General features: G+C 51.1%; 1 protein-coding gene across 1 annotated transcript in view; it reads right to left on the bottom strand.

The window, feature by feature from the left end:
• The window catches only part of LOC131730029 (misshapen-like kinase 1), a gene marked incomplete at its 5' end in the record, with an annotated part of 13,464 nt that extends 1,179 nt beyond the window's left edge, over window positions 1-12,285 (bottom strand). Inside the window, 15 exons of the mRNA XM_059020322.1 lie at window positions 207-366; window positions 643-792; window positions 1,605-1,705; window positions 2,742-2,876; window positions 2,977-3,120; window positions 3,691-3,858; window positions 4,596-4,707; window positions 5,323-5,445; window positions 6,602-6,725; window positions 6,971-7,119; window positions 8,416-8,439; window positions 10,087-10,181; window positions 10,417-10,520; window positions 11,059-11,138; window positions 12,004-12,285. Of these exons, the coding sequence (XP_058876305.1) occupies window positions 207-366; window positions 643-792; window positions 1,605-1,705; window positions 2,742-2,876; window positions 2,977-3,120; window positions 3,691-3,858; window positions 4,596-4,707; window positions 5,323-5,445; window positions 6,602-6,725; window positions 6,971-7,119; window positions 8,416-8,439; window positions 10,087-10,181; window positions 10,417-10,520; window positions 11,059-11,138; window positions 12,004-12,285 (1,951 nt within the window). The remainder of the gene's footprint in view (window positions 1-206; window positions 367-642; window positions 793-1,604; window positions 1,706-2,741; window positions 2,877-2,976; window positions 3,121-3,690; window positions 3,859-4,595; window positions 4,708-5,322; window positions 5,446-6,601; window positions 6,726-6,970; window positions 7,120-8,415; window positions 8,440-10,086; window positions 10,182-10,416; window positions 10,521-11,058; window positions 11,139-12,003) is intronic.
• Between the last annotated feature and the right edge of the window lie 215 nt (window positions 12,286-12,500).

Genomic DNA, 12,500 nt, shown 5'->3' with positions numbered 1-12,500 from the left:
GACACTGCTGCTGTACCCTTGAGCAAGGTACTTTACCTAGATTGCTCCAGTAAAAACCCAACTCTATAAATGGGTAATTGTTTGTAAAAAATAATGTAATTGTATGTAAAAATAATGTGATATCTTGTAACAATTGTAAGTCGCCCTGGATAAGGGCGTCTGCTAATAAATAATAATAATAATAATAATAATAACAACACACTCACCCACGGAGGTGGGCATCTCGCCCCACTGCAGCACCACGTCCTTGATGATCCGCCCGTAGGTGTTCACATAGACGCCCTCGTCCTCATAGCACAGCAACATCTCCATCCCGTCCGACAGGGGCAGGAACACGATGGCGTGGGGCAGGACCTGGCTCTGAATCTACAGGGACACAGAGACACAGGGGGCATTAACACACAGACAGGGGCAGGACCTGGCTCTGAATCTACAGGGACACAGAGACACAGGGGGCATTAACACACAGACAGGGGCAGGACCTGGCTCTGAATCTACAGGGATGCATTACAACGTTGCAACAGGACAGACAGAATGGATCACACTGCTGTGCAACGGGAGTCTTATTTCCCTCCCTGAGATTCTCGCTGTTTCTGGAGCCCTCTCCCTCCCTCCCTCCCTCCCTCCCTCCTCCGTACTCACGTGGACGGGGATGTAGATATCGTAATTGTTCCCCGAATCGACGTCAATGGCGTGGAACCCGGCGCTCGACCCGTAGATGACCTTTAACCTCTGACCCTCCTCCACCGTCAGGTCCACGAGCTGTGGGCGGTGGGGCAGGTCAGCGAACGACTGCGAGGGGGGGGGGAACAAACGGACAGAATGAAACGGGGAGGTGAAAAGAGAAGAGAAACACACACACACACAGACACACACACACACACACACACACACACACACACACACACACACACACACACACACACACACACACACACACACTGCTCTCTGCAGTAAACTCAAACACTGTTTAGATATGAATCTTGCATTGTAACCCTGTACTGCCCAGTAACACCTGGAAGTCGCCTTGGATAAAGGATCTGCCAAATAAATAATATTATTATTATTATTATTATTATTATTATTATTATTATTATTATTATTATTATTATTATTATTATTATTATTAATAAATAAAGGACTATGTGGTCTTAACAGAACCTCATACACGTTTCTGCTAGTATTAAAAGCACAGAGAGGTCTGGTAAAGCATAGGGAAGCATTGTAAAGCACAGAGAGGTGTGGTAAAGCATAGGGAAGCATTGTAAAGCACAGAGAGGTGTGGTAAAGCATAGGGAAGCATTGTAAAGCACAGAGAGGTCTGGTAAAGCATAAGGAAGCATGGTAAAGCACAGAGAGGTGTGGTAAAGCATAGGGAAGCATTGTAAAGCACAGAGAGGTGTGGTAAAGCATAGGGAAGCATTGCAAAGCACAGAGAGGTCTGGTAAAGCATAGGGAAGCATTGTAAAGCACAGAGAGGTCTGGTAAAGCATAAGGAAGCATTGTAAAGCACAGAGAGGTCTGGTAAAGCATATTGAAATGGGACACTATAGTGAATGCAGAGTACAGCCCTGGGTAAAGCAGGGCTGAGCGGATTCTCGTACCTTGAAGGCCATGAACTTGTGGTAGGGTTTGGGTGCCCAGGCGTACACCTCCACCGAGCTCTTCAGAGCAATCACCAGGAACTTGATCCGCTCGTACTTCACTGGAGAGAGAGGAGAGGAGAGGGGGAGAGCAGTGTGAGTGTGTGTGCGAGTGTGTGTGTGTGCACGAGAGAGAGAGAGTGAGTGTTTGTGAGAGAGAGTGAGTGTGAGTGTGTATGCGAGAGAGAGAGAGTGTGTGTGTAGGGTGCAGTGTGTAGGGCATAGTGTATCAGGTGCAGGGTGCTGTGTGTAGGGTATAGTGTATCAGGTGCAGGGTGCAGTGTGTAGGGTGCAGTGCTGGGTGCAGTGTGTTGGGTATAGTGTATCAGGTGCAGGGTGCAGTGTGTAGGGTGTAGGGTGCTGGGTGCAGTGTGTAGGGTATAGTGTATCAGGTGCAGGGTGCAGTGTGTAGGGTGCAGTGCTGGGTGCAGTGTGTTGGGTATAGTGTATCAGGTGCAGGGTGCAGTGTGTAGGGTGTAGGGTGCAGTGCTGGGTGCAGTGTGTTGGGTATAGTGTATCAGGTGCAGGGTGCAGTGTGTAGGGTGTAGGATATAGTGTGTAGTGTATCGGGTGCAGGGTGCAGTGTGTAGGGTGTAGGGTGCAGGGTGCAGTGTGTAGGGTGTAGGATATAGTGTGTAGTGTATCGGGTGCAGGGTGCAGTGTGTAGGGTGTAGGATATAGTGTGTAGTGTGCAGTGTATCGGGTGCAGGGTGCAGTGTGTAGGATATAGTGTGTAGTGTATCGGGTGCAGGGTGCAGTGTGTAGGGTGTAGGATATAGTGTGTAGTGTGCAGTGTATCGGGTGCAGGGTGCAGTGTGTAGGATATAGTGTGTAGTGTATCGGGTGCAGGGTGCAGTGTGTAGGGTGTAGGATATAGTGTGCAGTGTGTAGGGTGTAGGGTGCAGTGTGTAGGGTGTAGGATATAGTGTGTAGTGTATCGGGTGCAGGGTGCAGTGTGTAGGGTGTAGGATATAGTGTGTAGTGTGTAGTGTAACGGGTGCAGTGTGTAGGGTGTAGGATATAGTGTGTAGTGTATCGGGTGCAGGGTGCAGTGTGTAGGGTGCAGTGTATCGGGTGCAGGGTGCAGTCTGTACTCACCCACTTTGTAATGCACGCAGCCCTCCATCTCCCCCACTGTGGTCCAGCCCTGCTTCTTCTCCACCTCAGGGTCGTTGTGAAGGATCTTATTCCTCAGCCAGGACAGGTAGTACACACGCAGCTTATACTTCTTACCTGAGAGAGGGGGAGAAGAGAGGAGAGAGCGGGGGAGTGAGGCGGAGAGGGGACAGGCAGCACACACGCAGCGGGTCCCTGATACAGTGACCAGCAGTACCTGATATAGTGATCAGCAGGTTGAGCCCCTCCAGGACCTCCATCTGCTGGAAGCGTCGGCCGTTGATGAGGGAGTAGACCTTCCCCTGCCCGCTGCGATCCAGGAGCTTCAGCCCGGTCTCCGTGCCGACCAGCAGGTTCACCCCTGAGAGAGGGGGGGGGGACACAAGACACGACACAGCTCAAAAACACAGTCCAGCAGGGTCACCCCCGAGAGAGGGGGGGGGGACACAAGACACGACAGAGCTCAGAAACACACAGTCCAGCAGGGTCACCCCTGAGAGAGGGGGGGGACACAAGACACGACAGAGCTCAGAAACACACAGTCCAGCAGGGTCACCCCCGAGAGAGAGGGGGGGGGGACACAAGACACGACACAGCTCAAAAACACACAGTCCAGCAGGGTCACCCCCGAGAGAGAGGGGGGGGGGACACAAGACACGACACAGCTCAGAAACACACAGTCCAGCAGGGTCACCCCCGAGAGAGGGGGGGGGGACACAAGACACGACAGAGCTCAGAAACACACAGTCCAGCAGGGTCACCCCCGAGAGAGGGGGGGGGGACACAAGACACGATAGAGCTCAGAAACACACAGTCCAGCAGGTTTTAACTACTCTGTGTGCTTCACTCCACCTCACTCTGTATCACTCTCTCCAGCACTCACTCACTCCCTCTCACTCTCTACATCACTTCCTCCCCTCCCCTCTCTCACCCCACAGCGCTGCGCACAGTATCTCCGAGTTGAACCTCTTCTTGTACTTGCGGATCTCTGGGGTGTCGCTGTGGGGTCTCGTGTTTGAGGGGTTCACGTTAACCATGGAGCCCTTCCGCACCTCGAACTTCAGCTGCTCCAAGCGCGAGGCCTCCCCCCCAATGAAACCTGGGGGTACACGCAACGAACAGTGACTTAATACAGACTTAATACAACCTTAATACCTTTACCAGACCACTCTGTGCTTTACAATGCTTCCCTGTGCTTTACCACACCTCTCTGTGCTTTACAATGCTTCCCTATGCTTTACCAGACCTCTCTGTGCTTTACAATGCTTCCCTATGCTTTACCAGACCTCTCTGTGCTTTACAATGCTTCCCTATGCTTTACCACACCTCTCTGTGCTTTACAATGCTTCCCTATGCTTTACCAGACCTCTCTGTGCTTTACAATGCTTCCCTATGCTTTACCAGACCTCTCTGTGCTTTACAATGCTTCCCTATGCTTTACCAGACCTCTCTGTGCTTTACAATGCTTCCCTATGCTTTACCACACCTCTCTGTGCTTTACAATGCTTCCCTATGCTTTACCAGACCTCTCTGTGCTTTACAATGCTTCTCTATGCTTTACCATACCTGTCTGTGCTTTACAATGCTTCCCTATGCTTTACCATACCTGTCTGTGCTTTACAATGCTTCCCTATGCTTTACCATACCTCTCTGTGCTTTACAATGCTTCCCTATGCTTTACCAGACCTCTCTGTGCTTTACAATGCTTCCCTATACTTTACCACACCTCTCTGTGCTTTACAATGCTTCCCTGTGCTTTACCAGACCTCTCTGTGCTTTACATAGTGCCAAATTTGCACCCCTGGCTGGGCAATCAGTGATGAGAGCACCACTCACCCCCGACTGAGACGCCCTCCATAGCGCCCCCCTGTGACTGGTACATCCCCAGATCAACAAAGGTGGTGAAGGAGGCCTTTCCAGGAGCCTTGACTAGACCACGGGACTGGTACTGGAGAGAGAGAGAGAGAGAGAGAGAGAGAGAGAGAGAGAGAGAGAGAGAGAGAGAAGGAGAGGGGGAGGAGAGAGAGAGGAGGAGAGAGAAGGAGAGGGGGGAGGAGAGAGAGGGAGAGACGGAGAGAGGGAGAGAGAGAGAGAGAGGGAGAGAGAGAGAGGGAGAGAGACAGAGAGAGGGAGGGTTAACAGAGGAGTCTCAAGAGCATGTTAAAAAAATCAGATTTAAAAAGGGATAGGGAAGTGTAGGGGGTAGGGAGTAGGGGAGGTGTAAGGGGGTAGGGGAGGTGTAGGGGTAGGGGAGGTGATGTAAGGGGGTAGGGAATAGGGGAGGTGTAGGGGTAGGGGAGGTGATGTAAGGGGGTAAGGAATAGGGGAGGTGTAGGGGTAGGGGAGGTGATGTAAGGGGGTAGGGAGTAGGGGAGGTGTAGGGGTAGGGGAGGTGGTGTAAGGGGGTAGGGAGTAGGGGACGTGTAAGGGGGTAGGGAGTAGGGGAGGTGGTGTAAGGGGGTAGGGGAGGTGGTGTAAGGGGGTAGGGAGTAGGGGAGGTGTAAGGGGGTAGGGGAGGTACAAAGGGGGTAGGGGAGGTACACAGGGGGAGTCTTGCACTCACGTCGTAGCCCCCCTCCTTGCTGGGGGAAGCCCCCTGACTCTTGGGGTCGGTCGGGGAGTGTCCAGGTTGTACTACATCTGGCAGGTTTGTGTATCCATTGTGACTGCGCTGCTCCTCGGGGGTCTGAACAACAAGGAAACAAACATTACAACATGTCAGTGTGTGTGTGTGTCTCTGTGTGTGTCAGTGTGTGTGTCTCTGTGTGTGTGTGTGTCAGTGTGTACAGACTGTACTGTGTGTGTCAGTGTGTACAGACTGTACTGTGTGTCAGTGTGTGTGTGTGTATAGTCTGTATTGTGTGTGACGGACTCCCTCTCTGCAGCAGGAGGGTCTGTATTGTGTGTGACGGACTCCCTCTCTGCAGCAGGAGGGTCTGTATTGTGTGTGACGGACTCCCTCTCTGCAGCAGGAGGGTCTGTATTGTGTGTGACGGACTCCCTCTCTGCAGCAGGAGGGTCTGTATTGTGTGTGACGGACTCCCTCTCTGCAGCAGGAGGGTCTGTATTGTGTGTGACGGACTCCCTCTCTGCAGCAGGAGGGTCTGTATTGTGCGTGACGGACTCCCTCTCTGCAGGAGGAGGGTCTGTATTGTGTGTGACGGACTCCCTCTCTGCAGCAGGAGGGTCTGTATTGTGTGTGACGGACTCCCTCTCTGCAGCAGGAGGGTCTGTATTGTGTGTGACGGACTCCCTCTCTGCAGCAGGAGGGTCTGTATTGTGTGTGACGGACTCCCTCTCTGCAGCAGGAGGGTCTGTATTGTGTGTGACGGACTCCCTCTCTGCAGCAGGAGGGTCTGTATTGTGTGTGACGGACTCCCTCTCTGCAGCAGGAGGGTCTGTATTGTGTGTGACGGACTCCCTCTCTGCAGCAGGAGGGTCTGTATTGTGTGTGACGGACTCCCTCTCTGCAGCAGGAGGGTCTGTATTGTGTGTGACGGACTCACTCTCTGCAGCAGGAGGGTCTGTATTGTGTGTGACGGACTCCCTCTCTGCAGCAGGAGGGTCTGTATTGTGTGTGACGGACTCCCTCTCTGCAGCAGGAGGGTCTGTATTGTGTGTGACGGACTCCCTCTCTGCAGCAGGAGGGTCTGTATTGTGTGTGACGGACTCCCTCTCTGCAGCAGGAGGGTCTGTATTGTGTGTGACGGACTCCCTCTCTGCAGCAGGAGGGTCTGTATTGTGTGTGACGGACTCCCTCTCTGCAGCAGGAGGGTCTGTATTGTGTGTGACGGACTCCCTCTCTGCAGCAGGAGGGTCTGTATTGTGTGTGACGGACTCACTCTCTGCAGCAGGAGGGTCTGCTCTCCGAAGTCGCTGCTCGTGTTGACGTGGGGGGGCTCCTCCTCATCGTGCACCACCATGGTGCTGACACTGTCGCTGTCACCATCCCTCCCCCTGCGCAGCCTGCGGGAGAGAGCAGGGTTAACACACGCACGCACGCACGCACGCACGCACACACACACACACAGAGACACAGGGGTTAACAAACACAGAGTCACAGACACCCACAGCGCAGGGTTAACACACACACAGAGACACACACACAGAGACACAGGGGTTAATAAACACAGAGTCACAGACACCCACAGCGCAGGGTTAACACACACACACAACACCTCTCTCTCTCTCTCTCGCTCGCTCTCTCTCACCGCTCTCGGCTCTCCTCTCCTCTCTCCTCCCCCTCCTCCTCCTCCTCGCTGCTCTCTCCCGAGTCCTCGCTCGATGAAGAGTAGTCCATGACCTTCACTGGGGGGCGAGGCCCGTCCTCCGGCTTTTCTTTGGGGAACAGCCCGCGATCCTGCGTGCCCGCACCCCAAAAAAAAAAAAAAAAATGACCAGTGTTTTTTTTTTGTTTTTTTTTTTAAATGTAGTCGTCGCCAATTTTGTTACCCCGGTTTTCTCCCCTTTAGCATGCGCCCAATTATTACCTGTATCCTCGGCTCACCGCTCGCAACCCCCCCCCCGGCGACTCGGGACACGGAGGCTGGAACACGCGTCCTCCGAAACGTGCTCCTGCCAAGCTGTCATTTTTCGCACTGCAGATCCACAGCGATGCCACCAGACCTACAGTGCCGGAGCACAGCAGAGATCTGGCGGCTCCACTGCAGAGCCACAGGCGCCCTGTCGGCCACAGAGGTCGCTGAAGCGCAGTGAGCCGTGGATTCCCCTGCTGACCTAAGCCCTCCCCACCCGGGCAGCGCTCAGCCAATTCTGCGCCGCCCCCTAGGAACTCCCGGTCACGGTCGGCTGTGACATAGCCTGGATTCGAACCTGCGATCTCCAGGCTATAGGGCACATCCTGCACTCCGCGCGGAGCGCCTTTACTGGATGCGCCACTCGGGAGCCCCAAAAGCAGTGTTTATCACCTCGTCCGCCTCTTAAGGGTCCTCAACACTGCTCAGATAATTATTTTACTGTCCCAGAGAGTCTGTCTACCCTATGCTTTACCAGACCTCTCTGTGCTTTACAATGCTTCCCTATGCTTTACCACACCTCTCTGTGCTTTACAATGCTTCCCTATGCTTTACCACACCTCTCTGTGCTTTACAATGCTGCCCTATGCTTTACCATACCTCTCTGTGCTTTACAATGCTGCCCTATGCTTTACCATACCTCTCTGCTTTACAATGCTTCCCTATGCTTTACCAGACCTCTCTGTGCTTTACAATGCTTCCCTATGCTTTACCAGACCTCTCTGTGCTTTACAATGCTTCCCTATGCTTTCCACACCTCTCTGTGCTTTACAATGCTTCCCTATGCTTTACCACACCTCTCTGTGCTTTACAATGCTGCCCTATGCTTTACCATACCTCTCTGCTTTACAATGCTTCCCTATGCTTTACCAGACCTCTCTGTGCTTTACAATGCTGCCCTATGCTTTACCATACCTCTCTGCTTTACAATGCTTCCCTATGCTTTACCAGACCTCTCTGTGCTTTACAATGCTTCCCTATGCTTCACCAGACCTCTCTGTGCTTTACAGTGCTTCACCAGACCTCTCTGTGCTTTACAATGCTTTCTCTGTGCTTAATTACACTTTGCTGTGCTTTTACTGTGGGGAAACTCTCACACTCACACACACACAGATACTAACCTCTCCTATTGCTCTTTTATAGCTCTGAGCATCACAGATGAAGAGGGAGAGAGAGAGGAAGGGAGGGAGGGAGAGGGAAGAGGAGGGAGAGAGGGGGTGGGAGGTTAGGGAGGAGAGATAGGGAGAGGGAGAGAAGGTTAACAGAGGAGTTAGTCTTAGGTTAGTGAAGAGAGCACGTTTTTAAAAATCATTTTAAAAAAAGGGATATTTTATCCACGGAAACACTTTCCTTAGGTTAATTCTTCACCTGTTCGATATGATCACTGGTCTGTATCAGCCGCTATTGATTTTTCTGATTCAATCAATATCTACTGAGTCCATAAATTATTTGTCTGTGCTGTATTTTCCTGTCTTTTCTGTCCTGTGTTTTCCTGTGCTGTGTTTTCCTGTGCTGTGTTTTCCTGTGTTTTCCTGTATTTTCTGTGCTGTGTTTTCCTGTGTTTTCCTGTGTTTTCTGTGCTGTGTTTTCCTGTGTTTTCCTGTATTTTCTGTGCTGTGTTTTCCTGTGTTTTCCTGTGTTTTCCTGTATTTTCTGTGCTGTGTTTTCCTGTGTTTTCCTGTATTTTCTGTGCTGTGTTTTCCTGTGTTTTCCTGTATTTTCTGTGCTGTGTTTTCCTGTGTTTTCCTGTGTTTTCTGTGCTGTGTTTTCCTGTGTTTTCCTGTATTTTCTGTGCTGTGTTTTCCTGTGTTTTCCTGTATTTTCTGTGCTGTGTTTTCCTGTGTTTTCCTGTGCTGTGTTTTCCTGTGTTTTCCTGTGTTTTCTGTGCTGTGTTTTCCTGTGTTTTCCTGTGTTTTCTGTGCTGTGTTTTCCTGTGTTTTCCTGTATTTTCTGTGCTGTGTTTTCCTGTGTTTTCCTGTATTTTCTGTGCTGTGTTTTCCTGTGTTTTCCTGTGTTTTCTGTGCTGTGTTTTCCTGTGTTTTCCTGTGTTTTCCTGTGCTGTGTTTTCCTGTGTTTTCCTGTGTTTTCTGTGCTGTGTTTTCCTGTGTTTTCCTGTATTTTCTGTGCTGTGTTTTCCTGTGTTTTCCTGTGTTTTCTGTGCTGTGTTTTCCTGTGTTTTCCTGTATTTTCTGTGCTGTGTTTTCCTGTGTTTTCCTGTATTTTCTGTGCTGTGTTTTCCTGTGTTTTCCTGTATTTTCTGTGCTGTGTTTTCCTGTGTTTTCCTGTATTTTCTGTGCTGTGTTTTCCTGTGTTTTCCTGTGTTTTCTGTGCTGTGTTTTCCTGTGTTTTCCTGTATTTTCTGTGCTGTGTTTTCCTGTGTTTTCCTGTGTTTTCCTGTATTTTCTGTGCTGTGTTTTCCTGTGTTTTCCTGTGCTGTGTTTTCCTGTGTTTTCCTGTGTTTTCTGTGCTGTGTTTTCCTGTGTTTTCTGTGCTGTGTTTTCCTGTATTTTCTGTGCTGTGTTTTCCTGTGTTTTCCTGTATTTTCTGTGCTGTGTTTTCCTGTGTTTTCCTGTGTTTTCTGTGCTGTGTTTTCCTGTGTTTTCCTGTGCTGTGTTTTCCTGTGTTTTCCTGTGTTTTCTGTGCTGTGTTTTCCTGTGTTTTCCTGTATTTTCTGTGCTGTGTTTTCCTGTGTTTTCCTGTATTTTCTGTGCTGTGTTTTCCTGTGTTTTCCCGTGTTTTCCTGTGTTTTCCTGTGTTTTCTGTGCTGTGTTTTTCCACGCTGTGTCTCTCACCGCTGGTCTGCCGGGGCGGGAGGTGGTGCGTGACTCTTCCGGCTTCACCCTGCTGTCCTGAGAGAGGAGCGGAGAACTGTCCAGCTTACTGGGAACTGAGAGAGAGAGAGAGAGGACAGAAAATATACTTTAACATAGAGCTCCCTTGTAAAAGAAATTGTCAAATCTTGATGGGACTTTCCTGGCTAAATAAATAAATAAATAAATAAATAAATAAATAAATAAATAAATAAAAATAATAATAATAATAATAATAATAATAATAATAAATTGACTCTCTGGATCTCTGAGGGTACAGGAGGTGTTTGCCCTGGCTGCAGCGACGCTTACCCGCCACACGATGGCGCTCCAGAGAGCCTGTCTGGGGCAGGTTAGACACAGAGGCCAGGCTGTCCCCCCTCTCCCATCCCTCGTTCCTCCGCAGATCTGGATTACTGAAACAGAGGACAGAGTCCTTAGTAAAAGCACAGCAATGTGTGATAAAGCACAGTGAAAGCATGGAGAAGCATAGGGAAGCATTGTAAAGCACAGAGAGGTCTGGTAAAGCATAGGGAAGCATTGTAAAGCACAGAGAGGTGTGGTAAAGCATAGGGAAGCATTGTAAAGCACAGAGAGGACTGGTAAAGCATAGGGAAGCATTGTAAAGCACAGAGAGGTGTGGTAAAGCATAGGGAAGCATTGTAAAGCACAGAGAGGTCTGGTAAAGCATAGGGAAGCATTGTAAAGCACAGAGAGGACTGGTAAAGCATAGGGAAGCATTGTAAAGCACAGAGAGGTCTGGTAAAGCATAGGGAAGCATTGTAAAGCACAGAGAGGTCTGGTAAAGCATAGGGAAGCATTGTAAAGCAGAGAGAGGTCTGGTAAAGCATAGGGAAGCATTGTAAAGCACAGAGAGGTCTGTACTCCTTGAAAGGCTCTCTCCCTCTCTCTCCCTCAGTGCAGTGTAGTTCCTGTATCCCTGGGACGTCTTACCTTGCTCTCGCTGGTTGCCTGTTTCCTGTGGAGAGGCTGCTGTTCAGGGCAGTGGCGATGGAAGTCGTTCTCTGGGGAACCTAAAAATGAGATTCAGGGCGTGTTTAGTTACAGTTACCAGCAAACCAGCCTGTCAGTGACATCCAGCCCCCATCGCCACGGCTACACATTCAAAACCAGCCTGTCAGTGACATCCAGCCCCCATCGCCACGGCTACACATTCAAAACCAGCCTGTCAGTGACATCCAGCCCCCATCGCCACGGCTACACATTCAAAACCAGCCTGTCAGTGACATCCAGCCCCCATCGCCACAGCTACACATTCAAAACCAGCCTGTCAGTGACATCCAGCCCCCATCGCCACGGCTACACATTCAAAACCAGCCTGTCAGTGACATCCAGCCCCCATCGCCACGGCTACACATTCAAAACCAGCCTGTCAGTGACATCCAGCCCCCATCGCCACGGCTACACATTCAAAACCAGCCTGTCAGTGACATCCAGCCCCCATCGCCACGGCTACACATTGAAAACCAGCCTGTCAGTGACATCCAGCCCCCATCGCCACGGCTACACATTCAAAACCAGCCTGTCAGTGACATCCAGCCCCCATCGCCACGGCTACACATTCAAAACCAGCCTGTCAGTGACATCCAGCCCCCATCGCCACGGCTACACATTCAAAACCAGCCTGTCAGTGACATCCAGCCCCCATCGCCACGGCTACACATTCAAAACCAGCCTGTCAGTGACATCCAGCCCCCATCGCCACGGCTACACATTCAGAAAATCCATGATACTTTAAATACAGAGAAATGCATCATATATGCTACACAGTAAAATATATATTATATATATTACTGTCTCTTAAAAAAATATCACTTCCAATTTCTCTGAGAATGCAGCTGCCTGGCTTTCTCTGACATCACAGTGACATCACAATACCTTGGGGGGGTTGCTCCGCCTCCTGGATCCTGACCCAGGGGCCGTTCTCGTCCTTGATTGGCCGGGGCAGGGGGGCGGGGCCCTCGGGGGGTGGGGTCGGAGTTCTGGCGCACCATGTCTCCTCGGGACGGGGTGCGGCGGGTGGGAGGGGGTGGGGGAGGGCGTGGAGGGTTCCTGAGTGGGGAAGGCGGCCAGGTTTCGGGTGGGGTGGTCCTGGAGAGACTGGGAGCGAGGGACTGGGGCAGCGTAGGGCTTGAGGGGGACCAGGTGAGCCATCTGGAACTGAGAGAGGAGAGGAGAGGAGAGGAGAGGAGAGGAGAGGAGGGGATGGGTTGAGATGAGAGAGGAGAGGGGAGAGAGGACACAGGAGAGGAGAGAAGAGAGGACAGAGGAGAGAGAGGAGAGGATAGAGAGGGGAGAGGAAAAGAGGGGAGAGGAGAGAGGGGAGAGAGGAGAGGAGGGGATGTGATGAGAGAGGAGAGGGGGGAGAGGCGAGA

This window comes from Acipenser ruthenus, unplaced genomic scaffold (assembly GCF_902713425.1).
Source record: "Acipenser ruthenus unplaced genomic scaffold, fAciRut3.2 maternal haplotype, whole genome shotgun sequence".
Lineage (NCBI taxonomy): Eukaryota > Metazoa > Chordata > Actinopteri > Acipenseriformes > Acipenseridae > Acipenser > Acipenser ruthenus.
This window is presented reverse-complemented; position numbering and strand designations above follow the sequence as displayed.